Consider the following 16732-nt stretch of genomic DNA (forward strand, 5'->3'; position numbering starts at 1 on the left):
GTATTGTTGCATAATGGGAATATATACCCATCAGTACCCCTTGCCTGTTCTTCCATCATGAAGGAAACATATGAAAGTATGGATACAATATTAAAAGTGATAAATTATGAAAAATATGGTTGGCAGATATGCGGAGACCTCAAAACGATTGGTATACTGTTAGGCATGCAATCTGGGTTTACAAAATTTTGTTGCTTTCTTTGCGAATGGGACAGCCGGGCAGAAGATAAACATTACAACATTGTGGATTGGCCCATACGAAAAAACTTATGTCCTAGAGAGAAGAGTGTTAGGAATCACCCTCTACTTGAGAAAGACCAGATTTTGTTACCACCGTTGCATATAAAGTTATGGCTGATGAAAATTTTGGTTAAGGCTTTGGATAAACACTGTGAGGGTTTTGGGTACTTGAGAAAAACATTTCCTAAACTCAGTGATAGTAAGTTAAAAGAAGGCATATTTATTGGGCCGCAAATCTGTGAGATCATTCATGATGACAACTTTGTGGAATTGCTAACAGAAAAAGAGAAATGTGCCTGGTTAGCTTTGAGACAAGTATGCTGTAATTTTCTTGGAAATGTGAAAGCTGACAACTACAAGGAACTTGTTAAGAACTTGTTGAAGTGTTATCAGCGCATGGGGTGCAATATGTCCTTGAAAATTCAACTTTTTACATTCGCATTTGGACTTTTTCCCCCTTAACTTGGGCGCGGTTAGTGACGAATGCGGCGAGAGATTTCACCAGGATATTTCTGTCATGGAGAAACGATATGCAGGAAAATCGGTACAGAACATGTTAGCAGACTATAGTTGGAACCTCAAGGAAGAGGATTCTGCTGGGAGTTACAAACGGCAGAGTTCAAGAAAGAAATTTTGAAAATGCGAGTAAAAATGTGTTTTTTTTCCCGTTTTTTTGCATGAAATTTGTTCATTGAACAGTCAAAATCGGTCCTATATATATATTTTAATTTTTTTATATTTCATAGTTATTCACTTCAATATTTAAATCTTATTTCATGAGCAAACAAACAAAACTAATTTCAAATTTCGATGTATTATTACAAAGGGAATTAAATTTTTATTAAAAACAAAAAATGAAAATCCAGGGAAAACGATAGGTGATACAGCATTTCTACTTTCAGATTTGGATTCAGTGGGGTCGAATTATAAATAATCACCTATTTTCGTTCAAAGGAGCAAAAAAAAGTTTGAATTTGTTCATCAGTGTAATTTAAGAATTAAAAAACAACAACTTTTTATTATTTGGAAGAAAATTTCTAAAATTTATATATTTTAACGGGTCGATTGGTATAGTATCAATAATATTTATAATAACCTGATGAATTTTAGTGCATCTTGAATAACTGATGCATTTAGATGTTCGCATGAGCTACAGCTTTCATCCACTGCTTCGTGTCAATTAACATGTTTGCATTTTTGCTTGTACTTTTGGCTAATCGCGACGATGAGGATGGTAATCCGGGAGTCGAACTCGGCAGATAATGAGCCGACCACTCAACACGTTCGGCCACCGAGGCGGCAAGTACAGTCACGAACAGATCTGAGTTGTAACGATTCCGTTGAAAGTCAATGGGGTTATTACAACCCAGAAGTGTCCCTGACCGTACGTTTCTTCCCGTTCTTCTCCACGTTATTCCGGATAGCCACACACAGATGTGTTTGATCCGCCCAGAAGGCCACTCTTACAAAAAAGCATGTAAATCAATATTTATGGTTGCTGGAACTGATTCGAACCTTTCTTGCAAACAATGGGTGAGTCAGGGAGCGAAGCTATCGAAGGAGAAGAACAAAATCCCCTTCACCCTCTGGTTGGTGGCGGGGAGTGAGTTGGGGAGAATATCGATACATCCTTGCGTTCTGATAGCCCCTCCCCACCCTCGATATAAGCCCCACAACCCCTCGTTGGCTGGGGATGAAAACTAAACAGGGGGAATCAACTGGTATCTTGGAATCCAATCGGTTGCAGGTCTTTTCCCGGCACAACTTAAGTTCTCACCAGTGATTCTGCTTGTATTCTAAATTCTACAAAATTAGATCAATTTAGAAATCGCCAGTGTTTCTAAAACCAAGGGCAACGGTCTTCTAAGGCACGCAAAATTACTTGGGGCGCTCCCGAGGACAGCATTTCAATTGATTTTTGTTACACACAGAACTAGAAATGCATCAACATTAGTTCAGTTAAATGTGTCATTTTTGTTATATTTATCTTATCTTTGGAAATATCGTGTCTGATCTTTAAAATTGATGCATTTTAGTGCATCACAAGTATCCTTTTATGCATTTCTGTGTGTATTTTGACACAACAAAAAAAAATGCATTATTTGAAGTTTATTGGAGTCGACATATAGTCAATTCGCACGTTTCGGGTTCTGTGAGAATTGAAGGTCGCTTTTCTGACACTTTGGCTTATCGCGACGATAGGGATGAGTGATGATACGATGAAATTGATGAAGGGACACTTAACAAAGAACACCCATGTCCAGTCTGGGATTCGAACCCGGAATTCCAGCACTAACCACTGCGCCGTGGTGTTTGCCGAGAGCGGTATTTATTCTTGCCTCCATTCTTAGAACATTTCATCACATCTATATGGCGACGTCATCGTGAGGCGCGCAGATTGATACTAAAATGCAAAATATTTTACGTAAAAATGATTGAAAGTTCATATTCAAGTAAAACCAAGTTTGCAGTAGGGCCAATAGAGCACTTGTTGCAAACAAATAAAAGATGAACGATGTGCTTATGTTGTCATTTGTTGTTGCTGCAGTTACTGTTTTTTTCTTACGGTGAGACAACCGTTAATTTTACGGTAACACCACTGGCCTCCTATTGCAGCCGTTGATATCCTAGTAAAGTTACTGTAACTTTTTTTATACCCGCTTTAGACGCAAGCATTTCCTTTAACATATATTTGCTACAATAAATGCTATGTAAATGCTTCCAAAAATCTTATAGCAGATAGTATTTAACATGGAAACATTTCATGTAACATTCAGTTAGCTATTGCGATAATATATACAGTACGAAAGGCACACCGAGTTACACCAACTTAGTTACTGCACGGCGTTTAGAATTGAAACAAGTCAAATCTTTTTCCACGTGTACTCTATACGCTGTAAAGTATGTATTTAAGCACTGCCATTGATTTGTACCTAAAAAACATTTTATACGAAACGTTATTCCTCTCGGTTGAATAGTTATCGGCTCTTAAACATGCGAAGTGATACATTGTTTGCATCTCACGCGGCCGCCATTATAACTGCACTCGTGACCTAGAGCTTGCTTCTGATTGGTTATGCTAGGAAAAATTCTACGGAAATAAGACAGTAGACATCCTCTGTTTACATCTCACGCGGCCGCCATTACATCTGCACTCGTGACACTTGTGAGATTTGTTGTTTGATTGTTTTGATGTTTTAAGTCCACTTTATGCACAGTAAGGCTAATCGGGACTGGACCTACAGTTTAAAGTGGGATCAGAACCACTATGTACCTCCACCGGGTATCGAACCCGGGACCCCTTGATTACAAGTCGAGGACGCTACCACTGCGCCATCGGGGAGGCCTGAGAACTGTTGTTATATTAGTCAATTTTTATACAATGAAAGTTCACCTTCTTGTGAGAAGTGCCTTTATTTCGCACATGTAAAATAGAATGACAGAATCATCACATACATGCGTATCAGCTGCATACGCTGTTCTGGATGAAGACAAAATACACAGACTATTGATAGCTACAAGAAAAATCTGGTCACAGACTAACAAAACATTGTACACGCAGTGTTTCATCTCTTGACTTTATGTGTTGTTGCTATATACCAACAACAACTTGTCCAGTCCAAGTTTGTTTCAAAGCTTCGCTGGGCCTTTGCACAGCTTCAGCTAATTATATAAAAATGCTGAAAACTTACACTTGCTTAGAATTCCTTCCACAGAATTAACGTGAATTTTTGTATAGCTTGATTTCGCTGTCGTCTAGATATCTGTGATGGAAAATAGGTTTACGTAGTCATGAGACTATTGCGGATATTTAGGCAACAGCGAAAGGAAACCACACAAAAATTCCGGTTGTTGTCTAGAAGAAATTCTAAGCGGATGTATTTTTTTTTCAGAATTTGGAATACCATAGCGGTTTTTCGAAAGGAGAGAATATTTCGAAAACGGCCCCGTTGGTCCAGTGGAGAACCTTTTGTCTCGAACAATTTAAATGCGTCCCGCTTCATTTCAGTACCGAAGTTGGACCGTTTTTAAATTGATCCGGAAAAAGGGGGCCCAAGACCGAATTGAATCACTGTAATAATAAAAAAAAAAAAGGTTCGTTACGGGTCAGAACCCATTTACGCTTGCTGATCTTTTATCTCGGACCGTAATTGAATTTATTTACAATTCCTGGACTTCAACTACCCTTTGCGCAAATAGGCTAACCGGCACTCTACCTACAGTTTAAAGTAGAAGGCACGGGGATCGAACCCGGAGTCCCTTGATTACAAGGCGACAACGTAAAACGCCAGCCTTGAGGCTCCTTTTAGGTGTCGTACAGTGTCACCTTGTGTCTGAGTGTGTGTGTGAGTAGTCGTGCGTCGTCAGCATAAAGTATAACCTGCATCCAGCTCGATAAGTTTTCGTTTTCGCACTTTTTTATCCCCGAGTTTTTCCATCCTAGTAACCTTTTTAACACATTCTTGCTTTCTTCGCCTCACACTGGCGATAATTTAACTGCCTGTCAAACAGCGCAAATTCAATTGGCTATAACCCGCTACCGTCGATAAGATATACACGCCTCGGCCACCAATGGAATGCGATCATAATGTGACGTCATCTGCCGATTGTTTTTTAATGGAACTTTTTATTGATGCCACGGTGGATGCTATTTGCCCACGTGACATTGTGGCAGTGATGCTCGACGAATCGTTTTGGCTGTTTTTATATCTAAAAAAACTTTTTCGCTGTGATATAGGGTAAAGCGTATATTTCTTTCTTTGGTATTGCGTCAATTACGACTTTTGTAAAGAAAATGCTCGTTATTTATGGCCGGGAGGTATTCGTACTTGCTATGTATTAATTGGAAACGAGGTTCGAGCTTTGTTTGCAGCACCGTCGGCCTAATGAAAGACCACCATTGCTACCATTTATGTCGGATTTTTCTCTTAAGGCTACTTCTATTAAAGACTGCAAAAATCTCATGTGTGAGCAATTTATTCTGGTTTTATCATGTTGACGAAGAGTCCAACATATGAACGAGCAGCTTTTGAAATTATGTTATGGTATCCAATTTTGAATTTCTCGTTCGTTTTCCAATTTTTTTTTCAAAATTCCATACTAAATTTTTCTCAACATTTTGTTGGTATTTGACCTCCCAAATATACAAAGTCTGTTACTTGTTCAATTATTTTCAATTGTCAAGTTCACAATTTAAGTGTTGCAAAGTATCTGTAGAAGTAACTAACTGTTGATAACGTTACTTTTATTGCAAAAAAGTAACACTGTTACAATTACAGCTATTTACTTTAGTTACAATTATAATTATTCAAAAAAGTAACTGATACTTGTAATTAAGTTACAAGTAACTTGTTACTTCTGTACAGTCTTGTCGATGATAGATTTCCCCTATGTTGTTCTCGTTGCAGGTCTGGTTCCAGAACAAGCGAAGTAAAGAGAGGAGGTTGAAGCAGCTAACGTCGATGGGTCGAGGACCTTTCTTCGGGAGTTCCCGGAAAATGAGGGGATTCCCCATGAACATGAGTCCAAGCCTGGAGGAAGGCCCGGGACCCGGTTTCCCATACTTCGCCGACGGGAAGTTTGCGGAGTTCGGCTACGCGGGACAGGGATTCCACGAATTCTTCCCCGGTCCAGCGCAGCAGCCGGGTCCAGGACAACCCTTGGGTTTCTCACAACCAGGTTTGCGCATTTCGTTTTTCTTTTGTTTGTGCAGTGCCAGTATTGCCAGATTTAGGGAAATTTGGACCAAATTTTATGCGAAAAGGGACGTTCGGTGAATAACACAAATTTTTCACGGAAATCTTTTTATATTTCTATTTTCTTTTATTTACGTCACTTTTCTCAATCTTCGGCGAATAGCGACGATGCGGATGAATGATGAACTTACGAAATGGTATGAAAGAACAAGCACGATTATACACCCATTCCTAACCAGGAACTTCCACAGAGGGAAAAAAGGAACTGATTTGTTTCAATTAACACATTCGGTTAAGCTTCTTGTAACCATACGCAGAACATTTGGTAGCTTCTACTAAATTTTGGTAACTCTAAAATTGTACAACGGTAACTTAAAAGTTTGCAAAGGCTCGCGTGAAAGTATCACTTATATTTATTGTTATTTTTCTACATTAAGCTCAACAGAATCTTTACAGTCTTTCGGAAGACAAAGTACTTAAACAACTGTTCGATTCTTGAATCGAAAACTTGATAAGGTATTATCTGCCGGTTTATTTCGAACGTGCGCAATTATTACATCTAACCTGCTTTATAACATATATATTCCTCTTTCACGTGTCTTTCTACACTTCTAACAAATCCATTGACTTGAAGTTCCCCGTGTTTCATGAAGTGTGCTCTTTGCAGGTTGATTAAAGTTAATTTTCCTACTGGAAAAAGCTCGGAAAGGTTTGACCTTACTTTCATGAACCGTATGTACATTATAATCGTTAACAAAAGCTTGTTCTTAGTGGAAAAGCCTCGTATCCTTCTCAACCATTTCCATATTCACGGCGAATATGGATAACAACTTCTTCCTGGTAACCTCACTGTTAACTCCAAACAGATCTCGTAGTATATCATTTAAGAATGCTCCAAAGTTACAATTTAGTAACTGCATATTTAAGAAAAACTATATATTCTGACACAGGTTGACATAACTCTTGTTGGTGAAGATGAAAACTGTACCTTTCTGGCGCTAAATTATGCTTAGGTTGAATATGATCCAACGATATGTTTTTTTTTATATCTTCATATGTTTTTCTAGCAACAGAATCTGGAGTAACTAATTCTTTCCAAATATCATATAAATTTCCTCCATAGAATGCAATAAAATTAGATTTGCTTCCCTTGGTAATGCTAATAGACACACGAATGTTTTTAAACCGTTCCAAATAGGAATCAATATTACCTTTTTCTACATCGAATGATTCCGGAATTTGTCCTTGAATCCCATACATAGTCGCCAACTTGCTGTATTACCAACCACGGTAATATAATAATGTACGAGGGTTCGATATTATAAAACAACAATTTAATCCATGTCTGGAAAAACGTATAACTTTACACAACTTCATCCATGACAACGGATTCAAGAAAACAATTGAACATCGAGATATACAAAGATATTATAACATTCTGGATGTTTCATAATCTATCTTGAATCAACAAAACAATTGAACATCGACGTACAAAGATATTGTAACATTCTGGATGTTCCATAATCTATCTTCTACACAAATGTTAACGATTACTAAAAGCATGTGGTTCGTCGTCTCGTCTTGAACACGGAATACTGGCGAATTTTCAGGCGAGGCTCGAAGGGGTGTCGTGCTTGAGACTAGATACTGCGTTGAAAGCATTTGAGAGACGCGAAAGTCAGAAAACCTCTTCGCACCGTGAGGTAGATGGCAGCAGCAGTCCGTACCCAAGACAAAAGTAAACGAATGGTTGCTCACAAAAAATTACGCACATTGGAGTATACAGAATGGAGTTTTATTATCCGGAAAACACGCAGTAGGTATTGGTATAAATAAGAATTAAACAATCTGAACTTGGGCCAGTTGTAAAACACAGAGTGGCAACTGACTTATGGGTCAACCTTTACATTTTCAGTTTAGTTTGGAATAAAATTGCATATTCCAAAAATTAGGGAAATATTATTACTGTTATTAATAATATATCGTGTTGTGCGATGGTGTATGCGCATAGACTTTAAAAAAAGAGAGAACCAATCACAGTGCAATTAAATTCGGGGCTTTGTTGTACCAAAAAAAATTACTAAAGTTAGATTATTTTTTGCGACAAGCAAGGGACGAACGAGAAATCGCCTAATTTAGAAGGTTAAATCAAAATTAATGAGTCTGGTGTAAAGTTGTAAGTACGAAATGCGAAACACGAGCGGGGAGAGACAGTGAAAAATTCATGCCACAATTGTTGCCTCCATAAATAATAATTTCGTCCACGCTGGGAACACAACAATGAATCATTAACGTGGTTTTCCCAGGACCTGCAAATTCCCTCTAAATTTTAATCACCCTGGACCTGGGAGAGAGGCAGAGATCTCTCTCTGTGTGTGAGAGAGACGATGGGGTGGGATGCATAGAGAAAGAGAGACGGCGTGCTATGTGGAATGGTGTTTTCAAGTTCTGCCGCTTGGGGGCGCAGAGGACTTTTAGCGCTCCTCAGATAGAGTCTCAGATGTCATTACGGTGGCCCCGTCCTCATTAGAGGAGAAGTGACTGCCTCATTGAAAAGGTATGGAGCAGAACTGAGACGTCTGCGGGGAGGCGGAGGCACTGACGAGTGGGGCGATAGCGACGACATATTTCTATTTCTGAGCCCGGCGACAAAAAAGAAGAAAAGGGGAATCGGAGTTGTAAAAAAAAATCTACTGGTTGTCAAGTGTGAGGCCATTTTTCTCACAGTTACAGCAATCTGCTTGGTGTGAACCCTTCTTTTTTTTCGTGCATGCCTACTTGATTTTTTTAAAAGTTCGTCACGGCTGCGCTCTGGTGTCAAATTTCGTCTCTCTCTCTTTCGTAGGTCTGTCCGGTAATCATGATTTGATTTTAGACATTCATTCGGCAACCGGCAATAAGCCAGCCAGAGAGCTCTTTAGTTTTACAATTCCAGCCCCCTCGGAAAAAAAAATCTGACAAAACGAAAGAACAAAACTACTAATGAGATTTCTTAATGTCCGAGTATTGAGTTTTTTAATTCACTTTATGCACAGATAGGCAAATTGGAACTGGATCTAAAGTTTAAAGTATGATCCGAACCACTATGTACGTTAATCAGATATCGAGTTCGCGATCTCTTGATTACAAGGCGACGACGTTACCATTACGCCATCGGGAAGGCCGTAGATTTCAGAATACACTCACATCATCGTCCGATGTGAATTTGCTAGGGTGACCAGATTTTCACAAAACAAAAGCAGAACATCGTGCACAAAAGCTTTACTTTCTTTTTGTGTGTGACTTGATTAGTCAGTGAATTACAAACTCTTTTATATATTTAGATTGTGGGATGCCATTTTCGGTACATCCTGTAGCCGTCATCGGGTACAATTATGACAAAACTTACTTGTTGTTGCGTGTAAACAAATGTAACATTTATGTTATTCCTGCTTAATTTTCCACAACGAACAATTGCCTACTATGAATTCACAGCTGAAGCATGCATAAACCTCAACCCTGCTTGAACACGATAGGCACACTCATTTAAACAGACCCTGATGAAAAGAATATGTTTCATCACTTCCCCCTCCTGTCTCACCCCCCGCAGTGACTCTCCTTCACTTTTTTTTGGTACAACAGACGAACCGGCTCTCTGATAGGACGAATTTATTTAAACCTCCCCTCGAAGTCAGTTTGACTGACTGTAGCCAGCGAGAAGATAAGTACACAGTATTTGCATCTAGTGGTTTCCCAAAGGGGGAGGGAAGAGTAAAGAAAAAAAAAGAAGATCGACTCCCCGTGGGGTACTAGTATGAAAATCCGGACAGCAGGGAATCGTGATTGTGTTATGACGTGTAGACTTCAACAGCCTCGCCCCGTAGCTTGCTATCGCCACTTTGAAGCTATCTCTTCATGTTATCTTGGGTCGTTGTGGCAGAGTTTACCTGCAAAGACTAGCACATCCATCATGGCCACACTAACGCCATCTCTCGGATGGATTTAACCACGCCTACAATCGGTTGTCTTGCGTCCTCTGGGCATGCAATGGTCTATTAATGTCAGCATTGTGCTCGAGATCAACTCCTGACGCAACCAATACGCACACAAAAGATACGCGTGATATGAAGCTAAGTCTAGTTCGAAAGTTCTATTGTTTAAAAAACTGCATTCCGGCATTGAGGACTTGACAGCAGACTTGTAAAGTCTATTCATTTCAGAGTTGGAGAGAGCGTGCTGCCATCTGTTGATTAAGTTGAAAGCTCCCTTCATTAAAGTACTGTAATATAAAATGTGAACTTTGATGCAACAAGGCGATTGTCCTTAAAGAAAACAAAACAACAACAAAAAAAAAAAAACAGAATTTACTGTAAGGAAAGAAATTGATACGGAGAGAGGTGAAAAGTCGAAATTGTAACTTAAAACGATCTCAAATTATGATTTTGGGGGTGATTCTCATAATCGAAACAGATCAACGAGTCTCCCAGTATGAAATTAAGATAGTTTTCAATCATAGGCGTAGCTCGGCGGGGGTAATGGGCACCTGCCTCCCAAAATTTTCAGGTTTATTAAATTTTTTTGTTAAGTTCGTGCAACCTGAGGTACAAAGCAATGAATATATTTTATGATTTCGCAAATGTAATAGATATTTACCAAAAGGGCCATTGGCGGTATTTTTATGGGATATTAAACTTTTCGATTCTGCCCCCCCCATAAAGTTAGGTCTCAAGATACGCCCGTGTTTTCAATGATCTAGGGACGTGCTATTTTTCCACCAAAGACTCATCATGAAATACGGCACCTCAACTCGAATACAGCTTTCAACACCATTGTGCACTAATTATGTTCTTTAGTGTTTCTTTTTAACACAGCAATTTTTTTAATTAATCGGCTTTGAATTGTAGAAGATAGTTTTTTTTTAATGTTTTAATAGAAAAGCAACTTATGCATAAAATTCATTCAGATTTCATTTTTCTTTTAATAACTCCATAAACATATTCATCGCAAAGACATTCCATTATAATGGAAATTTTTAACTTATGTTTCATTCATCTGAGGAAAACCGCGAAGCGATGCTAATATTTTAATGAACATTTTCATTTCGTCATAACTTATTAGCACACAAATACTAATAACTGAAATAATTGAGCATCAGCGTGCTAAAGAATTTTGTATGGGACGATGGATTTATCCCTTATCTTTTTAGCAATTAGTCCTATATTTAGACATATTTTCATGCATTTTCCGTTCTTTAAGTACAGTCTTGCACTGTAAAGAAATTTACACAAGTTTACAGTGAAAACACCGTAAAATCTACTATGATCCACCGTAGGTTCGGGCTACAGTATCTTGACCGGAACTAGAATCAAATTGAAGGCAATGAATTCAACTTATCTTTCGCTGGTATTGACAATAAATAAATCAACAATTTTCTTGAAACGAGTAACTTATTGTTTCTATTGGTACAGTGAGAATTTGTTCAAAATAAGTATAGTCACAGTTGCTGACGATTACGGTGAAATGTCATTTTCACTTAAACTAGTTTATGTGAAACTGAAACAGTGAAATTTCTGTAATATTACGGGTGCAATTCCTTTAATTTTCACGGTAAAAACATTCCAAATTCGTTTCAGTATTGACAACTATGATAGCGTAATGGTTAATAGTCTTACGTTCTACTTAAAAGGCTTCGGGTTAGTTAAGTACAGTCCCGATTTACTTGTGAGCTTACTCCGAGATTCAATCCCGGAACTCAAATCACACGCGGCCATGAAGGCAGTAGGTTCCTCTAAGTTTTTAAGACTCGGCTGGGCCTGTGGCTGACAACATCGAGGCCGTTTTCCAAATGTCCTCTCCATTCTAAAAGCAGCTGAAAAATTACATCTGCTTAGATTTCCCTATAGAACATTCACGTGAATCAACGTGAACTTTGCTTTCGCTGTTGTGTAGATATTCGCAATGGTTTATTATGCTATATAGTTACGAAATTATTGCGTGCAGACCTCGAGAGTACACCAGACGTAGATTCACATGAAGGAATTCAAAGCAGATGCAATTTCAGAATTTGGAACATAATGCAGTTTTTCGAAAGAATATAAAATTTCGAAACGGCTTCGCTGGCATCCGGACAAAGGTCCAACTGAGTCTTAAAAACGTGGAAAAACCTGCTGACTCAATGGCATAGTGCTTTGAGTTCCGGGATTGAATCCCGGCCACAGTGTCCATGACAAATGTTTTGAGTTCCGGGATTGAATCCCGGCCACAGTGCCCATGACAAATGTTTTGAGTTTCGGGATTGAATCCCGGCCACAGTGCCCATGACAAATGTTTTGAGTTTCGGGCTTGAATCCCGACCACAGCCTCCAATGCCGAATGTTTTGAGGTCCGGCATCGAATCCCGATCACTGTCTCCACGTCCGAGTGTTTTCACTTCCTGGATTGAATCCCGGCCACAGTGCCCATGACAAATGTTTTGAGTTTCGGGCTTGAATCCCGACCACAGCCTCCAATGCCGAATGTTTTGAGTTCCGGCATCAAATCCCGATCACTGTCTCCACGTCCGAGTGTTTTCACTTCCTGGATTGAATCCCGGCCACAGTGTCCATGAAAAGTGTTTTGAGTTTCGGGATTGAATCCCGGCCATAGTGTCCATGACCAAGTGTTTTGAGTTCCTGGATTGAATCCCGGCCATAGTGTCCATGACCAAATGTTTTGAGTTCCGGGATTGAATCCCGACCACTGCCTTCAAGGCCGAGCGTTTTGGGTTTCGGGATTGAATCCCGACCATCATCCACGTCAACGTCACGACTAACTTAAAGAAGCAGACAAGCAATTTGAAACAAAATGAAATAAGATTCGAACTTAGATATATCGATAATTCCCAGCGAAAATTACCATTGTTATTAAGGACCGAACGAAAGAATACGATGATTGATTATGCCTTCAGGGTTGACGTTTCCCCGCCTTCGATACTTAACTTCGATTGCAACTCTCGCTGCGAGATCGATACACGGTTCGATTGCGTGAGTTGCAGTGTGACTGTTAGTGTCACAGCAGATCAGCAACAGCGCGAAAACAGCAATCCTTAGGGCGTCATGCGAGCAGCACGCCCTCTCCCGTCAATATAAGCCTACGTGCTTTTGTTGTGCTTCTTTCATTTCGTTCTTTTTTTCTTTTATTTGCATTTGGTACCGTTTCGTCTTGCGCGTAGCATGTGTATACAAATGGATCAAACGATCCAAAACGAAACAGCATTGTTTTTTTCTCTGTGTTGTGATATGCGTAACGACACGCTGTTTTCTGTGCCAATGCCGCAGCTTTTTTTTTTCGTCGTGGGGGCGGAAGGGGGGGGGGGGGCTTGGCCTTCTACTTGCTTTTATTCGTTTCAAAGAAGGTCACGTGGTGCCCACAGATCTTGGCGATATTTAAGAAAAAAACATGTACTATTCTTCTTTTTATCTATATTTGTCTTGTATATTGTATCTACGGCTCGGGTCTAAAAGGCCTAAAAACAATTACCACCCTGATGTCTTAGTGGTAACGCCGTCGCTTTGTAATCAGTAGGGAGCGGAAGTTGATGATCTAAAAAATATAGGTATATGACCTATAGAATGTCCTAAAAAATGGGAAAAAATTACGTAAAAATGCAAAAAATGACCATTAAATTTGTTAGTTTCAGGTTAAAAATTAAAATGAAAAGGAAATTAAACAAAATGCAATCTTGCTTTTTTTTTTAAAAAAAAAAGGCACCAAATGATACCAGCAACGAGGATTTCCAATGGATACAACCGAATAATTTTAAAATAATTTTATGAAAAAGTCATAGATATACACTGAATGAATTGGTGTAAAATGCGTTAATTTCCCACATCTTTGCCTGGTGATGTAGTGTGGTGTGTTTCTGTGGCACTGTAAAAAAAATAAATCCTGCGATATATATATATATATATATATATATATACATACATATATATACATATATATATATATATATATACATATATATATATATATATATATATATATAGGCCTACGTTCATCTTGGTGAAAAGACTCAAGAATATTACCAAAATGAAAGAATTGACAAAATATGACGAAACAATACACAGAATATTGCGAGAAATGACGGGAAAATGCCGAAAATCGGGGAAAATGACCTAAAACCTGAAAATTGGCAAAAAATGCAAAAAAAAATGCACTTTAAAATTACCTTTTTTGGGTTCTAGACGAAGTATAATATTGTGTATATTTAATGGGCATCGTGTCCGAGATGTCAGAAAAAATATGACATTTCAACTTCCGCTCCCTAGTAATCAGTATGGGTGCCCGGGTTGGATACACGGCTCGAGGCACATAGTGGTTCGTATCTAACTTTAAACTGCAGATTCAGTCCCCTGTGCACATTTTAAAGAAAAATAACATTGTAGGGCGATGAAGGTGAGGTGGGAATTCTAAAGAAGGCCTTCGTTGTTGTACTTATAATAGAAGAACATGTCCACTGAAGCCTATATGATTAGGCTTAACCCTATATCCCTAAAGCGCTCTCTGGCTGGCTTATTGCAGGTTGCCGAATGAATGTGGAAAAGCAAAATACCATTACCGGGCATATCTACAAAAGAGAAAGTCACATCTTGACTCAAGTGAGACATCAGTGGAATCGCTGCCGCAGGAACGAGAGGTATCCTACAGGACAGGAGTGCATTGTACCCTCCAGATTTTCGAGAGGGGTACAGTACCACCTGAATACTTTGCTCTGAACTGTATCCTCTTGAATAATTTGACAGGTGCATGATGCTGTAGTTAAAAAAAATCTCGTTTTTTAGTAGTTAAACGCAAACATTATTGTATTTTGTCTACAATATCCCTCCCCCAATCCAAAACAATTCTGCAAACAACCGTGAACATATTATATTACATTCTGATACAGATTACTTCACTTGGAAATCTTTATGACGAAGTGAAAACTGTTTAAAGTGAGTGAAAAACGATGTAATGGCTCCTAGAGCTTATCTAGCATTGTACATGTTTTTAAAACATGTTAAAAGTATACTGAAAAAAATCATAATTTTCTTTAAAAAAATCAAAATTATTTCATGAATATTACTTTTGTATTGGCAGTGCCAGTTTATGCAATTTTGATTTTAACAAATGCGTCCTCTTCTGAAATGAAATGGCCCATACACATGCGCACACGCACACACACACACGGATATACATCATTGGCGTATATTGTAACGACCCTGCGTGGTCGCCACATTTAACGACCCTGCGCGGTCGCAATATTATATTTTGTTAAGATGGATGGATAAAGAATGCATGCTAAATGTTTAAATGTGTTAACGGATCCACCTCTACGGTTATTAGTTTCGCTTATTATTATTTGACCCTGCCTGGTCGCTGTATTCTGTAAATGTTAACGGGTCCACCTCTACGTTTATTAACTTCGCTCATTATTAGACCTTGCGTGGTCGTTGTATTTGGTGAATGTTATCATTTATTGTCATTTACACTGTTCAACTCTATGTTTAGGATTGCAGAGTCCTACGAGGCTCATTATTAATTGTATTGTCTGAATGCACACAGCTTTAGTTTATATTGACACGTGCAACTAGTGATTTTCCCACTAGTGTTTTCTTAATGTTACTTCTTGGATGATTCTCAGTACGAAGGTTGCAATATGTAAAAAAATGAGTTAGCAACGCGTACTTTGTAGTTACTATTTTCACCACCCATGCGCCACCGCGAGTATAAAGCCAGCGCAGCGAGGCCCGCAGTTCAGTTGGCTTTCAGGTCGGCTCACGATAGGATCTCTCTTACCAACGGACCTGGAAGAAGGATCACTCCGCTCTTGCGAGAGTCCAAGCATCCTAAGGAAGGAAGGAAGTTGCACTCCGCTCTTGCGAGAGGCCAAGCACCCAAGAGAAGCCGCACTCCGCCTTCCAGCGAGAGAGAGGTTGAACTCTGCCTTTGGCAAGAGAACCCACTCCACTTTCGAGTGAGAGATACCCCACTCCGCTTATTGGCGAGAGAGAACAGCTCCACTTTAGAGTGAGAGGACCCACTCCGCTTATTGGCGAGAGAGAACAACTCCACTTTAGAGTGAGAGCACCCGCTCCGCTTGTTGCGAGAGGTTTCCTTCCCCTATCAACCTGCGGCACCCCGCCAGAGTAGTGTGGAGTTGGGTTTCCAGACAACCTACTCTCTTTTTCAGGGGAACCCGTGACGACTGCGGCGGCCAGGCCCTAAATAAAATTAGGTCCCCATACTCCTTATTGGCGCCTCACTGCGAGGAATTAATTGGATGTTCCCTGCTCCCCCTTATCTCTTCGAGTCTAAAGGTGGTACAGGTAAATGCACGTGAGTGGTAAGGGTAAAGGTAAAGACACGTGTGAAAGTGTGCTAACGGACATACTTGTGATAGGATTATAATAAACTGTTACATCTATATATAAAACTGGTTTACTCTTTCTTTACACCCAGCAAGCCCTGAGATATTTCTGAGACTTTGTACTACGACTGAATCAGCACATATGGGTAAACTTTTGCCGACCACCCAACTGCAGTGTTTAGCGTGTTGAAAGCAGCCAGTACCAGTACTCCTGCGCCGTGGTGCTGAGCACTGCTTGGGTGGACGTTGCAATATACTGTGTCCAAGATCTGGGCTATCTCACTGTCACGTGTCCGACCAACTCCTAAGAAATTAGGTTGCCAACTCATACGAAATCAGGTTGCCAACTCTTAGCAAATCAGGTTGCCAACTCATAGGATATCATGTTGCCAACTCATAAGAAATCAGATTGCTAACTCCAGAATCAGCA

At 39.5% G+C, this 16732-nt stretch overlaps 1 protein-coding gene across 4 annotated transcripts in view; it reads left to right on the plus strand.

The window, feature by feature from the left end:
• The window catches only part of Lim1 (LIM homeobox 1), a 182293-nt gene that overhangs the window by 149388 nt on the left and 16173 nt on the right, over window positions 1-16732 (plus strand). For all 4 annotated transcript variants that reach the window (XM_083129155.1, XM_083129156.1, XM_083129158.1 and 1 more), the window contains exon 4: window positions 5649-5919. In XM_083129155.1, the coding sequence (XP_082985281.1) occupies window positions 5649-5919 (271 nt within the window). The remainder of the gene's footprint in view (window positions 1-5648; window positions 5920-16732) is intronic.

The sequence above is a fragment of the Lepisma saccharinum genome, chromosome 9, assembly GCF_977018435.1.
Source record: "Lepisma saccharinum chromosome 9, izLepSacc3.1, whole genome shotgun sequence".
Classification (NCBI taxonomy): domain Eukaryota; kingdom Metazoa; phylum Arthropoda; class Insecta; order Zygentoma; family Lepismatidae; genus Lepisma; species Lepisma saccharinum.